Source organism: Poeciliopsis prolifica, unplaced genomic scaffold (assembly GCF_027474105.1).
Source record: "Poeciliopsis prolifica strain line A6 unplaced genomic scaffold, Auburn_PproV2 SCAFFOLD082, whole genome shotgun sequence".
NCBI classification, from domain to species: domain Eukaryota; kingdom Metazoa; phylum Chordata; class Actinopteri; order Cyprinodontiformes; family Poeciliidae; genus Poeciliopsis; species Poeciliopsis prolifica.
Window position 1 is genome coordinate 435,707 of NW_026562457.1, and position 19,818 is coordinate 455,524.

The following is a 19,818-nucleotide window of genomic DNA, read 5'->3' on the forward strand; positions in this document are numbered from 1 at the left end:
GTGTGTGTGTGTGGGTGTGCGTGTGGGTGTGTGTGTGTGTGGGTGTGCGTGTGTGTGTGTGTGTGTGCGTGTGTGTGTGTGTGTGTGTGTGTGTGTGTGTGCGTGTGGGTGTGTGTGTGTGTGTGTGTGGGTGTGCGTGTGGGTGTGTGTGTGTGTGTGTGTGGGTGTGCGTGTGGGTGTGTGTGTGTGTGTGTGTGCGTGTGGTGTGTGTGTGTGTGTGTGTGTGTGTGCGCGTGTGGGTGTGTGTGTGTGTGTGTGTGGGTGTGTGTGTGTGGGTGTGCGTGTGTGTGTGTGTGTGTGTGGGGTGTGCGTGTGGGTGTGTGTGTGTGTGTGTGGGTGTGCGTGTGGGTGTGTGCGTGTGTGTGTGCGTGTGTGTGTGTGTGTGTGTGTGCGCGTGTGTGTGTGTGGGTGTGGGTGTGTGTGTGTGTGTGTGTGTGTGTGTGTGTGCGCGTGTGTGTGTGTGGGTGTGGGTGTGTGTGTGTGTGTGTGTGTGTGTTTCATGGTCCTGTGTGTGTCACTCTGCTTGGACCCACAGACGACTACAAACTTTTCTCATAATATGTGCTCAATAAATGTCAAAAATGCAATGTGATCATTTCTTTTTGCATATTACTTATGCAAAAAGAAAAGAAATGCATTTATTTCTACTTTCTTGATCATTTAGTCCAATATGAGCATTTTAACTCCAGAGTTTTGAACAAATGAACAAACTCAGGCCTGCGGATCATAATATCTCTAAACTGAATACTTCATAACGACTGTTGAGCACGGTGGTGGAGGAATGATGATTAATGCTTTCATTAAGGACCAGTTAACTCCTCTGCACACAAAGCTACCTCAGCGTAGCTGCTGCCTATCGTTTGGTGAGAGGGGAACGCCACAAGGCAATGAATAGGCATACAGGGCTGACCTCTGACCCCGAGTCTCCTCTCTGCAGCGTCGCAGGTGATGAGTCTGAGTCATGCAGCCACTCAGAGAGAAACACTCTGCTGCAGAAACCAGGAAAGATGAGAAAAGTGGTTCATATCTCAATAAACGCTTCTATAAAATGTTAGTGTGTGAGAGAAGTGGCGACTGACAGAAAAAACACAAAAACTAGTTTCTGATCCTTTCAGTGAGACACAGAACATGATGAAAAAATGTATTAAAACGTCAATGATGCAAAAATCTTCACAGCAGAAACATGTCAGCTTCTACATTTGCCTGAGGAGTTTCTGTGGTCAGTGTTGATGCAGCGTCAGAGGAAACGAGCAGCAAACACCCCGAGGGGAGCAGCAAGAGTTTGATCGTCAGCAGCAGAGACGTCATGACGGCCCGTCTGCCTTCGCTCTGCCTCGTCTTCCTCTGTGAGTAAATCATAATTATTTACATTATTTACAGGTTTTTCTCTCACTTAACTGGTCATTTAAACACTCGACTGTAAAATGTTGTTAATGGAGAAAAACCCAAACATCTGGCAAAACAAAAAATACTCACCTCTCAAATGGAACAATAAAGGTATAAATCATTTAGAGAACATTTAAAGGGACAGAGGACGGGAGTCGAACTCAGGACAACCTCCGTGTCGGGGCGGCCGCTCTGACCTCTGACCTCTATGCCCAGAGAGAAAAGATTTAATCCCTTTAAAGCTTTCAGTTCAATGTCATTATCTGATTGTTGAATTCTTGAATATCATTGATTCAAATTATTATTCAGACAAAATTTAAGAGCAAACATGTAAGCGTAGAACTTCCTTAAACGTAAACCCGAAGTTATTCTCAAAACCGTTTGGAAACTTTCAGAAGCAGAGATAAAAATCTCACTTCCTATCAGTAAATATAATGTTGATTTATCTGCAGATTTGAACATTTGGAGTAAAATTAACGTTTAGACAGAAAAGAAAAGGGATTGGTGATTTTAATTATTCAAAACAAAAACAAAAAAAGAAAGATCCAAAATGCTAATCTTAATTTCTACAGAACTAAATCCTCCCAGAGCTGATTGAAGAAGAGAAGTTTTCCTCTCAGTGAATCTAACTGATGATTATCTACGTTCTCTCTGTCCGTCCGTCTGTCTGTCTGTTTGGGTGAAAGTATTTGCAGGTCAGAGTTTTAAGAGTTGACCTTCACCTCACTGCAGCTTCTTGCTTTTAGAAACAAAACAGTACCGCGGGGTGGCCACTGGGTGTCACTGTGGTCATGCACTCTGACCTGAACCCACTGAGTCACATAAAGACAGTTACAAAGTCGGCCTTTTGTCACCTGAAGAACATTTTCAAACTGCACAGATGCTGCAGCTGATCCTCCATCTTCTTTCCGTAGATGTTTCCATGTCAGAGCTTCTTTCTCAGCTCCTGCTTGTTTCCTTGTTATCAGCTCTCTTCTTCTTCTGCATCAGTGGGATTTTTGTACTTTCTTAGACTGACCTGCTCAGCCAGAGCAACCTGCACTAATGCATTATTTTCTGCAGCCCTGCAGGTCAGAGACATGAGAACAGTTGAAGTTCTGAGACAATATGGAGTTACTGGGGAAGACGTCTTGATTTCATGTGTCTCTTTCTCATCTGGAGCCTTGAAGTTCTTCTGCAGGGAAACCTGTGAGGGAGAAAACCTCCTGATCAGAACCAGTGATGCTGCAGCTCAGATCGGACGGTACAGAACTGAATATGTCAGAGAAGCTTCCAGAACATACTCGGTTGTATGTGAGCATCTCAGAGCTGACCCGGTCCGACGCCGGCCGGTACCGATGTGGTTTGACCGACTCTTCATCATCATCATCAGCTTCATTCCAGGACTTCAGGCTGGTTGTTGTAGACGGTGAGTCTCTGAGAACACTGAAAACATTTAAATCAAAATGTTAAAACAAAAGATAAATGATGATTATTGACTGATGATTATTGACTGATGATCATTGACTGATGATTATTGACTGATGATCATTGACTGATGATTATTGACTGATGATTATTGACTGATGATCATTGACTGATGATTATTGACTGATGATTATTGACTGATGATTATTGACTGATGATCATTGACTGATGATCATTGACTGATGATTATTGACTGATGATCATTGACTGATGATTATTGACTGATGATTATTGACTGATGATTATTGACTGATGATTATTGACTGATGATTATTGACTGATGATTATTGACTGATGATCACTGACTGATGATAATTGACTGATGATCATTGACTGATGATCATTGACTGATGATCATTGACTGATGATCACTGACTGATGATCATTGACTGATGATCATTGACTGATGATCACTGACTGATGATCATTGACTGATGATCATTGACTGATGATCATTGACTGATGATCACTGACTGATGATCATTGACTGATGATCATTGACTGATGATCATTGACTGATGATCATTGACTGATGATCACTGACTGATGATCACTGACTGATGATCATTGACTGATGATCATTGACTGATGATCACTGACTGATGATCATTGACTGATGATCATTGACTGATGATTAGACTGATGATCATTGACTGATGATCATTGACTGATGATTATTGACTGATGATCATTGACTGATGATTATTGACTGATGATTATTGACTGATGATCATTGACTGATGATCATTGACTGATGATCATTGACTGATGATCATTGCTGATGATCATTGACTGATGATCATTGACTGATGATCACTGACTGATGATCATTGACTGATGATCATTGACTGATGATCATTGACTGATGATCATTGACTGATGATCATTGACTGATGATCATTGACTGATGATCACTGACTGATGATCATTGACTGATGATCACTGACTGATGATCATTGACTGATGATCATTGACTGATGATTATTGACTGATGATCATTGACTGATGATCATTGACTGATGATTATTGACTGATGATCATTGACTGATGATTATTGACTGATGATTATTGACTGATGATCATTGACTGATGATCATTGACTGATGATCATTGACTGATGATTATTGACTGATGATCATTGACTGATGATCATTGACTGATGATCATTGACTGATGATCATTGACTGATGATTATTGACTGATGATCATTGACTGATGATTATTGACTGATGATCATTGACTGATGATTATTGACTGATGATCATTGACTGATGATCATTGACTGATGATCATTGACTGATGATTATTGACTGATGATCATTGACTGATGATCATTGACTGATGATCATTGACTGATGATCACTGACTGATGATCATTGACTGATGATCACTGACTGATGATCATTGACTGATGATCATTGACTGATGATTATTGACTGATGATCATTGACTGATGATCATTGACTGATGATTATTGACTGATGATCATTGACTGATGATTATTGACTGATGATTATTGACTGATGATCATTGACTGATGATCATTGACTGATGATCATTGACTGATGATTATTGACTGATGATCATTGACTGATGATCATTGACTGATGATCACTGACTGATGATCACTGACTGATGATTATTGACTGATGATCATTGACTGATGATTATTGACTGATGATCATTGACTGATGATCATTGACTGATGATCATTGACTGATGATCATTGACTGATGATTATTGACTGATGATTATTCTAACAGCTCGTTGGATGGGAACAATGCTCCTCGCCTCCATAGTGACGCCGGCGGTTCACTGACAGTCGCCTGCTCCTTTGAAGACTCTGGATGGAAACGACTGTTCTGCAGAGGAGAATGTGGAAAAGATGAAGTTCTAGTTCAGACTGATGGAGTCGGAGCTGACAGAGGCAGATACAGCATTGAATACGATAGAAGACGAAAATCAGCAGTTCTGTTGGTGACCATCTCACAGCTGACCCAGTCTGACTCTGGATGGTACCGATGTAAACTGGACAGAGCGATTCGATCAGATCTACACAGAGACTTTTACATCATCGTCACTCGGGGTGAGTTTTTACTGGATTAAACTTCTATAGTTTAGAAACTTTGTAGTTTCAAAAACCTTGGAGTTATTCAGGAACCTCTAAGTTTCTTTGTTGGAAATGTAAAAAACATGAGATATTTTCAGGTCTTCAGGTTTTGTGGTAATTTTCCAGTTTTATTCCAGTTTAATGTTTTTGCTTTTTTTTTTTTGTTGCTTTTTTTTAGTTGTTCTTTCCTGATTTATTGTAGATGTTTTTGTTTTTTTGCTCATGATTTATGAGCCAAACGGCACTTTGGTCATGTGGGTGTGAAGTGTTCTGTAAATAAATGTTTATTGATTGATTGATTGATTGATTGATTGATTGATTGATTGATTCCAGCTGTCAACCTGTCCAGCTCCGGTTCAGGTTTTAAAGTCTCTAATTGAGCAGAAATGATCATGAATGATTCTCTTTCTGTCTTTATTATTTTGTCTGTTTTTTGTGTTTATTCATCTCATTTTTCATACTTTGCTGTATGGATCTGTGCAACATTTCTGTCACTTTGAGTGTGTGGAGTCATCTATTAGTAAAGGTTGATTGATTGATTGATTGATTGATTGATTGATCTGTTTCTTTTTCTCCTTCCAGCCCGTCCAGTTGGCCCATCCAGCTCCACACCAGCAGTAACTTCGCAGACTTTCAGCTCCATTTCTGCTCATGTTTTCAGTCAGTTTTAAAGTCTCATGTTTGAATCATTTTCTTTTTTTGCTTCTTTTTAATTTGATAGTTTTTCATGTTTCATTGGAGTTGTTTTTGTGGTTACTTTAGTACCCTGCACAGCATTTATGTCACTTTGTGTGTTTAAGTTCCTCTATAAATAAAGATGGATTTATTGATATCTGATCTTATTTACTTTTCCACAGCAACGACTCAGAGATTCAACTCCAGTTCAGGAAATTTCACACATCAAAGATCTTTAAAATCAATAACGACTCGGCTCAGTTTCAGGATAACAAAAAAAAATCTTCCGTCTGTGAGTCATCTATAAAAATCTTCATAATAATGTTTTTGTTTATATATTCTCAGTGGTTTTGTTCAAAACATGCAGCAAGAACTTGATTTGTAGAGAAAAATAAAAAAAAACTGAACCAGGTTCTGATGGTTCTGGGTTCTGTTTATGTGCATCCAGATATTCAGTAGATATTAGCAGGTTCTGAGCATGCTCAGTGTGAACCGGCTTGTTGACCCTTGCAGATGTTCCTGTGGTTGTTGGTGCGACTCTGGCTGCCCTGGTGGTTCTGATCTCAGCAGCTCTGCTGGTTTCCTGCAGGAGAAGATCTCTGAGAGGTCAAACACACACTGACACACACTGACACAGACACACACACACTGACACACCGACACACACAACACACAAAGACACACACCGACACACAACGACACAACACCAACACACACTGACACACACTGACACACACTGACACACACCGACACACACTGACACACACACACACACACACCCACACACACACACCGACACACACAACACACAAAGACACACACCGACACACACCTTCACAACACTCTGATCAGGAGCAACAAACTGAAATATTTACCTAAATAAACAAATGTTTTGTATCATGATGGAGGAAGTGGAGAATCCTCTTTCTGTTGGACCAGATTTACAGTTAGAATCAGATGAGTCTCTGGCTCCACCTGGTGGTGAGGTGGAGTCATGAGTTCACTGGAGAACATCTGGACTGGAAGTCTTTGGACTCAGCCTTGGTGCTGTTTATTTAGAAGAATCAGGGCAGGTGGTTCATATTCAGATCAAGGCACACGGGGCCAATAAGTGGCGTTTTAACACTGCCACCAAAACATAAATTCCAAATGACGCCATATTTGTTATCAGGGGACGTTATTGTAATGCCACTATGGAAGTCTAGTTTTGGTTATGAAAACTATAATTAATTACTTAGGGCAATTATTCAGAAAACCAGTTATTTAGACCAAAATTTCCAAATTGGGGAACCACTTGGTTATGAGGAAAATAGCCAAATAGTTCAATTTTAATTGAACTATTTGTCTCATCAGACAGATAACTGTCTGATGAGACTTAGGTTTTAAAGTAACAGATAAAGTCATCAGTCCATTGCTGGAATTCTTTAAATAAAAACATATCACACATGTATGGAATAGATATCGGTTGAAATCTTGGGGAACCTGTAATTCCGAAATTCCTTCTACATAGTTCTGAATAAAACCAGCACCAAGATTCATTTCTTTTGGTCAAACATAAGCAAGGAAACCTGTTTCCTCCATCACATGGTACCTGATATAACAAAAAATGCTGACAAATATAAATGACCACCCAACAACTGAAAATATTGAGGGCTGTTAATACTTTAAGTAGGCTCTGTAAGTGATTGGTGTTGTATGTTTATTGCATGAACAAAAAAGTTTCCCAACATGTGTCTGTTTAAGAAGACTGATCTGGATGTTTAACTTTATCACAAAGCACTATTTTAAACTAATCAGATTAAGATAATTCTTATATCATTTCAAAAACCCTAAAGACATTCAGCTTCATAAACAATAACTATAAATTGTTTAACAGATGCAGAGAACGAAGCTGGATCAAATGCTGTGGTACGTTTTCTGATCATAAAGGAGCTTTTGCTCCTATTTGCATCATTTCCTCAGATTCTGCTTTTAGTTCCAATGTTTTAACTTTATTAATCTCTTTCTGAAACTGAGTGAAATAACAAATGTTTATGTGACTCCTTTTAGAAATCCACATATGGAAACTCCATTTATGAGAACCCCATCTATCAGGACTCAGTTATGTCACCAAAGAAGAGAATCATATCTATTGTACCATAGAAGAAGACAAATAAGATCCTGGAATCTGGTTCTGAGCCTGAGGAATAAAGTTTGTTCTGCTTAAATCAGAATAAAACGGAATCAGAAAAATTCATTTTTGCATCATAGATAAAGAGTGATTACTGTTTATGTCTTTTCTTTGATTTTTTTGACTTGTTTTAATTATTCGATCAAGTCACTGACTTGATCAATGAGCGTATTCCGCCGCGCCGCACGCCGCCGCCGCACGCCGCCGCCGCACGCCGCCGCCACCGCTCGCCGCCGCACGCCGCCGCCGCACGCCGCCGCCGCCGCACGCCGCCGCACGCCGCCGCACGCCGCCGCACGCCGCCGCACGCCCCTCTTTATACATTAATTTCAGCCACACCTAAAACCATCATAATTTTTGCCCCAAATCAGTTTTAAACAGTTGAAATATGGAATAACTTAAACAATGAAATAAACAGCAACTGTTTCTACAAAACAGTTTGATACATTTAATCTTTCATAAATTTATTCAGAAATATTCTGCAAACATTTTGGTTATGTTACAATGTCATTTGTGTGTTTATCACTGAGCTCCTTTAACTCAAAGCTGTAATCCCACCTGCTTAGAGCTGAATTATTAGTAATCAATGGAACATTGATTGATATATTTGTTTGATGATGATATTCATAGTTAATTACTGTATTATGTTTTTATGACGTAAAGCATCTTGAACTTTCTGTTGCTGAAATGTTTTATACAAATAAACGTGACTTTCCGGGCTTGCTGCTGTCTGACCTTTGACCCTAATGGGACTGTTAGGTTGATCTGTCTGTACAGACTGTGCTCAGGTGTGAGTCCATGCAGCCAACATGCAGCCAACATGCAGCCAACATGCAGCCAACATGCAGCCAACATGCAGTCAACATGCAGCCAACATGCAGTCAGCTGAGTCCATTCATCTCTTGTCCACAGCAGATCACACACCTGCAATGACGAAGATGAACCTCCTCAGTATTTATTGTTATTTCCCTGAAGACGTTTATTTCCCTGAAGACGTTGATCCTCCATGATGCCACCAGAAGCAGAAACTCTGTGACGTTTGGTGAAATGTTCTGCAGAAAGCTGCAGATTGATCTCAGTCAGATGAGACTGAGATCAATGAAAGAAAACATGCTGGACACTTCCTGCTGTGGAGCAGCTTTAAGACACATTATGAAATAAAAGATATTTAGCTGATCTCATTAGTAAACAGGAGATACCGTTATAACTTGACCCTTTAAAAAATATTACAGTAGATGGATTTGACTTTGGGTGCATCTGAATCATCGTACAGAAGAACAACATCCAAAGAAAAAGACAAACAACAAAACTCACGTAACTCCTGGACAGACAGGTGCACAACCACATGTCAAATGAATCAGGATTTCCTCCAAGGAACGACTGAAAACTGATAGTTTAGACTTTGAAATGGATATTTTCTGCAGTTGAAATTTATCCAGACCTTCAGCTTCAGTTGGTGTAAAACCAGTCAGTTTTAACATAAAATAAAAATCATCTGAACAAATGGGAGCAGATTAGAAAATGTTTGAGTAGAGCAGCTCGTCCTGGCGGATAAACGGAGTAGAGGACGTCACTGCTGCAGCCTCCAGCGGCTCTGAGAGCCGAGTCCAACAGTCTGCTGGAGAAATTCACCTCAGCTTCATCCTCTTGATCATCTGGAGCCTGAAAGAGGCAGAAACAGCGTCAACCAATTCATTAAAATGGTATTTTAAACCTCAGACTGTTTTGTGTCATAAGGGGTTGGGGTGTAGGGTTGGGGTGTAGGGTTGGGGTGTAGGGTTAGGGCTGGGGTTGGGGTGTAGGGTTGGGGTGTAGGGTTAGGGCTGGGGTTGGGGTGTAGGGTTAGGGCTGGGGTTGGGGTGTAGGGTTGGGGTGTAGGGTTAGGGCTGGGGTTGGGGTGTAGGTTGGGGTGTAGGGTTAGGGCTGGGGTTGGGGTGTAGGGTTAGGGCTGGGTTGGGGTGAAGGGTTAGGGCTGGGGTTGGGGTGTAGGGTTGGGGTGTAGCGTTAGAGTCAGGGTGTAGGGTTACTCTGAGAGTATATTTCACTCGCAGAGTAAATATGTTTAGTCATCATTTTGTGTCTTTAATTGGTGTAAAAACTTTCAGGTTCTGCTGTTTATTATATTTATGATGACGAAAAGTGAAAACATGAAGGCTTTTCTGACTTGGCGCTGCTGAGCAGCTGCAGTCACAGAGCTGCTTATGGCGTCGATGTACGCCACGTAGATCTCCACGTCAGCAGATCTCCACCGCCCGTCTTCCTCTCTGACATCATCGTCATCATCGATTCTGGTCGTCTTTAGGAGAAAAACATTAACTTTTTGTGAAAAGGTCTTTGCTCCATAAACATTTGCAATATTTTAGGGTTTATGGAAAACATGTTGGCATCACCAGACCTGCAGAATATTTACTGCAAACTGATAACTTAAACTGATTTCATTATTATTATTTGAATTTTTCAGTTTCATTAAGATTTCTAAACGCCATGTTTATGAATAATGAGTTAACATGCAGGTAAAAACTTGTTTTTCTAATTTGATCTCAATATGAACCAGTAATAATATGCTTAATATTTTCTCACCTCACAGGCAGCAGGACTTTGATGCATTTCCACAGCAGAATCTGGAAATCATTTCAGAACAAACCGAAGTTTAAACATTTAAGAACGTTTAAGTCCAAACAGATAGAAATGATTCTAATCTAGAAACATTAACAGTTTTGTTAACTTAGAGACATCAGAGAAAACAAACGGCTTCCTAAACGTGTTTCTGTTCTCTCACCTGTTTGAGGTTTCTTTGATCTTCTGCAGAAAACCTTCATCATCATCGCAGCCAGCAGGGCGGCGGTGACGGCCAGCACTGGAAGCACAAACAGCTGAACATCTGCAGCGGTTTGGGAAGGAGAACCTGCTGGTTTCACACCACAATGTGAGGTGAGCAACAGAATAACAGCTTCATGTGGGAAGATGAACCATTAAAGGAACATTTCAACATCATAAATATAACTGACAGTCAGATGTTGTTGGGTTCTCTTGGGTTGGAACCGACTGGCTGGTGATTCCAGAGGAAACTGAAGGTGTAAAACTTTCTGAACTGGAGCTCCAACTGGTTGATGGTCTGGAAGTTGAAACTGGGAATAATCAGAGACATGGTGGTTAAGATAAGGTTCACACAATCAGTTAGTTAATTATTCATAAATGAATAATCATCTTCCATCAGCAGCTAATGGTAAACTTTCCTCCAGAGATGAAAATGTTTTAGCAGAAACTCACCTCCTGAAACACTGAGAGTGAAATCCTGGTAGGATTTACCCAAACCACATCGGTACCGACCCGAGTCCGACCCAGTCAGGCCTGAGATCTTCACCAATAAGCTGTAAATGTTTGGCACTTGACCTCTGACATATTCAATGCTGTATCGTCCGTTTGCAGCTGAATCCTCCTTAGTTTCTACCAGAACGTTTCCTTCTCCACAGTTTTCCCTGCAGAAGATCTTCCTGGTTCCAGAGAAAGAAGAGCCACAAAATCCTGAGAAATCTCCTCCTGCTGATCCGTTCATCTGATCCCCTGCAGCAGGACTGCTGGAGATCTGCAGAGCTGCAGAGAAACGACATCAGTGTCTGCTGAGAGAAACCACAAGATCTGCTTCACCAACTCAGTTTCCATCTTAACAACACTTTTAGAAACAAACTGCACATTAAATCTCGATTTTCAGGGAATCTGACAATTATTCAGATTTAAACACTTTTTATAGTGAAAATGTTTTTCCACATTAGTAAAGAAATGTTTAAAACTTGTCAAAAATCAAAAGGAAACATTTGACATTACAGGAATCAAACCTGTACAGCAGCGTTTTCATGTTTCCTCTGGTATTTTTTTGATGGTTTATTGTTGGTGATGAGATCCAAGGATTCAGGCATCGTTACACACAGAGACACTGACATCACCTGACTTTTTGATATTTATCTTTTATCCACAAGTCCATAATCTGCCTGAAGAATAACTTACAAATTGAGCATGGATATATTTTCTTCTGTTTGTGGAAAAGGATTTAAATACAAGCTGACAGATTTAAACCTTTACGCTCATTCAGCTGAAGAATTTCAATACAACTATTACTTTTTTTTTAGTTTATTAGTTGCTTTGTTTTGAGCTGCGATTAATAAGAGACAAAAGGGCGGAGACCCCCGTCCCAGTCTCAGATTCTCCATCAGGTTCTGGTTTGAGTCTGGCTGAGTCGCTCCAAACAGAACAAAGATGGCGGTCAAATGAAAAAAATTTAATCTGAATCTGTCGGGGGTTTGTTATTTGTCTGCAGAAAACCAGCAACCAGCACGACGTGTCAGTGAGAGAAACCAGTGAGAGAAACCAGTGAGACCAGCCTCTTTCCATCACCAGAGGTCAGTCGTTAGATTCTGCAGAGGAACAAAACTTTCCATCCCAATCACAACAACATGAGAACAAAAAGAAAATACGGCTAAGATTCAGACTCTAAAACTTAAAATCATTATGATGTAACATCATAACATTTATATTACATTTTTCCTTCTGATTTTGTCTTTTTATGATAAAATGGGACATTTTATGCGATGTAACAATCGTTCAACAGATGTAAAATTGAATGTCGAGTTCCTGTAAGGGTTAGGGTTTGAACTGAGTTTGGACCAAAATGCATTCAGGGACCTTCATCACATCGTTACAGGACTCTTTATAAGAAGGTCTGCAGTTTACAGAGACGACGACTCGAAGACAAAGACGAGGAGGAAGTGAAGATGTTCAATTGTCTTCTACTGGGACAAAGAAATATGTGAGGGACATCAGATAAAAATGTCCAGTTAAGCACTAAAGCGACAATAAAGTTGATGTTTGTTAAACCGAGATGAAGAAAAGTAAAAAGTACTCACACAAGAAGACGCAGAGCAAAGTGTCGCCGGTCATACTGAAGCTGTGATGGTTTCCTGAACCCGTCAGATACAGCAGCACTTCCTCCCCCAGACCGTCTGAGAGCTTCACACTTCTCTCCTCCATCCCTCCAGTCTGCAGACTCCTTCACCGCCTGAACCTCCCTCTGCTGCAGCTGCTGCAGCTGCTGCAGCTGCTGCAGCTCAAGTCACTTCTGGCTCCTTCAGGCGTCATTCCGTAGAAAATACTGATGTGTCTCAGTGGGTTGAGAGTTAGATTCCCCTCACCACATGTAGAAGTGGCCCTGGTCAAATCACTGAACATTCTCACCTATTGGAGTGTGTGTGTGTGTGTGTGTGTGTGTGTGTGTGTGTGTGTGTGTGTGTGTGTGTGTGTGTGTGTGTGTGTGTGTGTGTGTGTGTGTGTGTGTGTGTGTGTGTGTGTGTGTGACTTTGGAAAATGTGTTTCCTGATCAGAGGTTTCAATTTGTTGAAGATCCTTCCAGAGGAAAAATACTTTGATTGAACCAAAAACCCCCGGTTTTTTTTTGAGCTTCTTTGCATTCCCTGATATTTAGGAGTTTTTAACAGACACTCCAGTTATTGCAGTTTGCTGAGCTTTATTGTTTAATTAAATAATATAAAGTATATTTTCACATACATTTATAAATAATCATGGTGGCCCACTGTGAGAAAAAGAAAAAGAAGGAACAAAAAGCAAAAATATTAAACAGAAAATAATAAAAGCAGCTCTGGGCCAGAAGCAGAATCTGGGTTTCAATCCGGGTCTCATCCTACTTCTTGTTCCTGCAGACGGGTTTTGCATTCATGTAAATCAAATCCCCAGACGAATCATTTTCATAATCGGGGTCCTAAAAGGAAGAGAAAAGCAAAATAATGCAGCTTTCATTGTCTGAGCCGGAGATTTGTTCTGTTCAGACGGTGATTTAGAGAACAAGTTTCTAGTGAGAACATTTTTGTCTCACAGAAGAAAAACCGTCGGTAAACTGGATGATTTACCTTCTGGTCACTTCTGTCTAAACCTCTTGTGGTTTTCACACCTGGACAAATTAAGATTACAGATAAAAGTTAGAAAGCAAAGTTCACTGAATAGTTCATAAAAACCTGATTATGTTCAATCCTGCCATCAAAACACAAATAACCTGATCAGTAAACGGATTCAACCAACAGTGAATCAGAGAGACAGAGGCTCTTACTCTGAAAAGCCCATTAAAACGAAGGAACCAACAAAACACCTGTCAGGTGACTCTTCACTGATCACTTGACCCTTCCACTCAGATGTGGGCCGACCCCGTTGCTAGGTGTGGTTGACCCCGTTGCTAGGTGTGGTTGACCCCGTTGCTAGGTGTGGTTGACCCCGTTGCTAGGTGTGGTTGACCCCGTTGCTAGGTGTGGTTGACCCCGTTGCTAGGTGACCCCGTTGCTAGGTGTGGTTGACCCCGTTGCTAGGTGTGGTTGACCCCGTCGCTAGGTGTGGTTGACCCCGTTGCTAGGTGACCCCGTTGCTAGGTGTGGTTGACCCCGTTGCTAGGTGTGGTTGACCCCGTTGCTAGGTGTGGTTGACCCCGTTGCTAGGTGTGGTTGACCCCGTTGCTAGGTGTGGTTGACCCCGTCGCTAGGTGTGGTTGGTTTTTCTTCTTCTTCTTGTTTTAAGGTGGTTGGCAAATTGCCTCATTACTGCCCCCTGCTGGTGAGGATGTGGCCTAAAAATAAAACTGATTTCTTATCACAGGAATTGCATTGCGTATGTATTAAATACTGGGATTATAAATGGCCTTTGGGCTGGTAGCTTTTACCACTTTGTGACATACATCAATAAAGATTAAGTTTATAAAACACACATTAAATTGAATATGCAGAAGTAATCAGCTGTCAGACTGGACTGGATAAAACTGCATTAATACCAAACGGCATCAACGTGTAGCGCCTCCTGCTGGTTTGACAGAGAATAACTCTTCAACCTGTAAAACGGTTTGTTTCATATTAATCCTCAGTTCTTCTTTTGTTTCTGTATTAAAACTGATGCGTCTCAGTTGCTGCTGAGATCTGTGTAAATGTTTCCTCTGTGGTTGTTTTCAGTACCAAGCAGTGAAACCAGGCCGGCTGCTTAGACTGCAGTTAACGCGCCTTAACTGAGAGTTCAGGCGTCTGGGCGTCAGCTTCATGTGATTGGCTGACTGGGGTCACATGGCCTTCATAAAACCTGATTGCAGAGTGATGATTGGCTGATGGAGAGTTAACTGCCTCTGGGTGATCTGCTGAGATCCTCCGCTCAGGTTCTTCACAGTTATAAAATGGAAACAGGTGGAGGATGACGAGACTTTCGTCTTTATTCTGCAAGAACTTAATGTTGTTTGGCCTTTTTTAACCCCGCTGATAAACTTGATCATTGTTGACACAGTTATAAGAGAAATATTAACATTTATTCATATAAAATTCCTCAGTGAAGGAACCTCAACCTGATGGTGAAGCATGGTGGTGGCAGCATCATGACTGCATTACTTGTGTTATTTTTAATTTCCCACGAAGACGGCGGGCGAGGCGACCTTTGACTTCTTTCACACAGGAAGTGATGAACACAGAACAAGGTTTACACTCCCACCCTCATGTCTGTGTCTCATGGTGGCAGCGTCGGTCTGCACGCTGCACCAGGCGGTCCCGTTCATCCAGGTTCCCCTGAAGGCATTAATACCAAAACGACATCACTTCCTGTGCAGGAATCGCGTGTTTCACAGCCAGGCTGCAGATGACGGCTCTGGTTCCCACGAGCCTTCACTGCAGCCTGGTTCCTCCTGCTGATCTCTCACCCTGTTCTTCTGGGTCTGACGGCCCCAGAACCACAGAAAGCGTTTCCTGTTGTTTACCTGTCAGAAGGTTTTGACGTCTCCGTCTGCAGAAAACCAGCAGAGCCGCAGATAACAGGATGCCAGCCCCGGTCAGAACCACCGCCAGCAGGCGCCCAGCAGACGTTTCTACACAACGTTTCACACAGAGCGTCAGTTTGGATGCAAACATTTCTTCACATGCAAACAGAGACAGCAGCCAGGAGGCCCTGAGGAGGTTTTCCATTTCACAATAAGAGTCACAGCAAGGAGAATAACATCTACATATTCATCTTTAGCTGCTTTTCTGTTGGGAAGCATCAGAGTCCAGAGCAGAGTGAGTGTTGGTTTACCGTCAGGGGTTTTCTCCTCTCCGTGGCTCACAGGCTGGTTGCTGCTTGCAGAGGAAGCTGAAGGTGTAAAACTTTCTGAGCTGGAGTTCAGACTCCATGGATGTGTTGCTGTCGAGGTTGAAGAGGTTGACACTGAAATGGGGGATGTTGACATCTCATCCACTGACAGATGGCAGAGACATGTGGAAGATTTACATTTATGCAGAGAATCAGAAACGATTTTAAAAAGCTTTTCCATTTTAACTGATCAACACATCCCTTCAGTTTTCACTCCCTAAATTTTATTTTGCTTTTTAAAGTTTTAAGTTTCAATGTCAGCCTTGCAGCCCTGAAAGACGCCTATTGAACAAAATCTGTTGCTAAGTTTATAAACTGTAAAGTTTGTGGTGGAAGTTTTACATGCGGTTTTATAAATCTGAGTGGTTTTGTTTCTGCAAGTTTCAGATTTTCTGCTGACCACAAAGTTTCAGTCTGGAAGCTGTGAGCTGTTTCATGCAGGAGGAACCTGAGGAGAACGACCTGAGGGCACCATGCTGAAGCACGGCGGCGGCAGAATCATGCTGTGGGGAGCTGAAGGAAAAGCAGCTGAATGTGGACAGCAGACGTGTTAATTAGTCCATTAATCTAAAGAGTAATCAGTGTTTCAGAAACTCACCTCCTGAAACACTGAGAGTGAAATCCTGGTAGGATTCACCCAAACCACATCGGTACCGACCCGAGTCCGACCCAGTCAGGCCTGAGATCTTCACCAATAAGCTGTAAATGTTTGGCACTTGACCTCTGACATATTCAATGCTGTATCGTCCGTTTGCAGCTGAATCCTCCTTAGTTTCTACCAGAACGTTTCCTTCTCCACAGTTTTCCCTGCAGAAGATCTTCCTGGTTCCAGAGAAAGAAGAGCCACAAAATCCTGAGAAATCTCCTCCTGCTGATCCGTTCATCTGATCCCCTGCAGCAGGACTGCTGGAGATCTGCAGAGCTGCAGAGAAACGACATCAGTGTCTGCTGAGAGAAACCACAAGATCTGCTTCAGAACTGAACATGAACTCTCTCCGACCTGCAGCAAAGTTTCTTTTAAGAAATGAAACCCAGAAATGGAAGCGACTAAAACTCACATCTGTCATGTTTTTTTTTGGCTTCACCTCGAAGCCTTGAAGCTCAAAGATAAACAGCAGAGGAAATGAGCAGAAGCTGCAGCAATGAAAAGGATTTTACTGGAAATACTGGAGATCATTTCCAAAAGATTTCATCCATTTCAAATAAAAAACACGACACTGATGATTATTTGTGGAGAGATGCTTCTGGGCTTTACTGTACAACACATGAACATATTTCATTACATAAAGAATGTTTATGGTGCATAGTGGAAGGAAGTTCATCTGTTTTCTCAACGTTTTGCATCAAAACCCATAAATAACCTGCAGCTATGATGGCAGAACCTTCAGATCCAATAAGTCCAGTGATAACCGGGCCAGTCGGTCGGTTCTGGAGACCCAGACCTGCAGTGACTCTGATCCGTTTCAGAGTTTGGGTCAGAAATAAAAACGGTTCTGTTTGTTTCTGCTGGGCTTCATGCAGGCGGAGCAGCGGCCGTTTAATACCACCCAAATCTGAAGACAGAATTAAATTTAATGTATTTTTATCAAAGTAATAATAATTATGTAGCAAATAATGTTTAATTAAATGATATATTGTGAACTGTTACGCTTAATAATAGAAATTATTATTTTTTAAATATGTGAAAACACATTTTGATGGATTTCAGTGGCATTTATAATTATATTCTTTGAATTGACCAAATAAACATTTTTTCCTACATTTTGTCAGAATTACTGGCAACATGTTTAACAGATCCAATACGTCTGCTCCAAATGTCTCATTTCTATTAGAAATATGAATTTTTAATAAACACCATAATTGTAGAATAACTTTCAGTGCTGATCTGGTTTTAAAATGGTAAATAGTTTAATGGTCAGACTGGAGCTGAAGCCATGAAGCCGCAGTGAACATGAACATATCGATTATTGATCAGATGGAAAGTTTCTGTCTGAAATGATTCACTGATGAAAATCATTTCTTCATCGAACGACTTTAGAAAACTTCAAAACTTGTTTCCAGCAGAAATTTTGTTGAATATTTTAAAATGTGTTTTAACTTTGATTTTATCTAAACTTTGGTCTTTTTGCCTTTAGGGATAAAATGTTTCTGCTTTGCTTTGTGAAGCATTTTGACTTCATTTAAATATTTTGGCTGTGGATAAAAAGTCCAGTTTGAATTTTAAGCCTGAAATCCTCCCACGTTATTTTATAGACCATCAGAAAATCTGAAACGTTTTCCAAGGTTTTCAAAACCATTTTTCAGACGATGAATTTCATTTCAATCGTTTGGGAAACGATTCCGGTAACATTTATGTCAAATTTCCGTCTTTAAAGGACAAGTTATGTCTTCTTCCATTATCTGAACTCAAATTAATAATCTGAACTCAGATTATTAATCTGAACTCAGATTATTAATCTGAACTCAGATTATTAATCTGAACTCCGATTATTAATCTGAACTCAGATTAATAATCTGTACTCAGATTATTAATCTGAAGAGTTGATTGAGTTTCAGCTCAAATTAAAATCTCCAGATTGATTCAATGATAAAAGCGGTTTTTGCTCCTCCTTCTGTCTGCAGAGCACAAACCGACGAGGATTTGCTCAAACACGAATCAGTAAAAGTGGTTTTGGTAAATTTTCTGTGATCTTTATCTGATTCTGCCAGAAGGAAGAGAAATCGTACTCACAGAGGAAAAAGAAGCCGATCAGAGCCTCAGTCATGATGAATGGGTTTCCTGCTGCTTCTTTTCTCATGTCTGGCTTTTTAAATCAAAGGTTAAACATGACGTAAACTTCCCTCCTCCCCTTTTCTGCCTGTATTACAGCTAATCGTGGCATCTGTTAACCCCTCGCTGCCTGGATTCACACAGCGGAAAATGAACTCATTCTGATTGAAGGTCCAGCAGAACCAGAATGACGGGCTGTCTGGCTGAACAAACAGGTCTGTGACACGTGAGAAGTTGTTTGTTTGACCTCAAATTCCAGAGGATTTCGAATGGAGGCTTCATGGATGCAGACAGAGGAGGAGGAAGTTCAAACCGCCTCATCGTCATCCCAGACTCCAACGTCTCTCTGCCCAGACAGACAATTCAAGCAAAGGAGGTGGATCAGCAGAGCGAGACACCTGGTGATGTCATCCAGGACATGTTGCTGAGGGATATCATCTCTGCTGCTGTTAGCAAGTCAGCTTCAGTCAGAGGCCTTTTCATACTCCACCACAGACAGGCTGCTACTGGAGATCCTTCCTGCTCACAAAAATTTGAGTTAAATCAGTTTTACATCACACAAAGATCACACATAACATGTTCTTTCTTTTATTTTATTCATTTTAACTTAAAATGTTTTTATGTCTCTGAACAAGTTCATGCATTTATAACAATAAAATCCAAACATAAAGACACCATAAGAAATGATCTAATTCATGTTTAATCTGACATGCATGGAGATGAGCAACATGATCATCAGCTGTGAACAGATTCAACTGATTTCATTAGAAATGACCTGTCATATACAGAATGGCCAGCAGGGTGCGTCATGTCTCATCTGACTGCTGGGTTCACCTGAGGTCAGCTGATCAAACTGGGACGACATCACCTACTGGGACCCGAGCTCAGAGGATCAGAACCACCGCGGTGGTGAGAAGGGAATTTTAATTTTTTTTATATATATATAAATTATTGCATCATTCTGTGTGAGAACCTCCGGAGGTTTCAGGGAGACATAAAGAACCAACAACCATCCACACCGACTCTCCCATCAGTTCAGAGACCATTTAAATGAACATTTAAAGCATTAAGTGTCACAGAGATGCTGTG

The 19,818-nt window shown here is 41.0% G+C and overlaps 2 protein-coding genes across 2 annotated transcripts; both read right to left on the reverse strand.

Moving 5' to 3' along the window:
* Positions 1 to 2,435: 2,435 nt before the first annotated feature.
* Positions 2,436 to 12,833, reverse strand: LOC129352945 (uncharacterized). The gene is made up of 11 exons (XM_055022157.1): positions 12,710 to 12,833; positions 11,079 to 11,402; positions 10,817 to 10,936; positions 10,588 to 10,713; positions 10,389 to 10,429; positions 9,973 to 10,104; positions 9,383 to 9,470; positions 9,123 to 9,129; positions 2,670 to 2,811; positions 2,504 to 2,572; positions 2,436 to 2,450 (listed from the first exon to the last, which is right to left on the reverse strand). The coding sequence occupies exons 1-11, from the start codon at positions 12,831 to 12,833 to the stop codon at positions 2,436 to 2,438; spliced, it is 1,188 nt and encodes a 395-aa protein (XP_054878132.1).
* Positions 12,834 to 13,329: 496 nt separating this feature from the next.
* LOC129352908 (uncharacterized) lies at positions 13,330 to 18,745 on the reverse strand. Its single transcript, XM_055022119.1, has 6 exons — positions 18,691 to 18,745; positions 16,558 to 16,881; positions 15,903 to 16,034; positions 15,592 to 15,699; positions 13,727 to 13,767; positions 13,330 to 13,578 (listed from the first exon to the last, which is right to left on the reverse strand). The coding sequence occupies exons 1-6, from the start codon at positions 18,722 to 18,724 to the stop codon at positions 13,501 to 13,503; spliced, it is 717 nt and encodes a 238-aa protein (XP_054878094.1). The 5' UTR covers positions 18,725 to 18,745; the 3' UTR covers positions 13,330 to 13,500.
* Between the last annotated feature and the right edge of the window lie 1,073 nt (positions 18,746 to 19,818).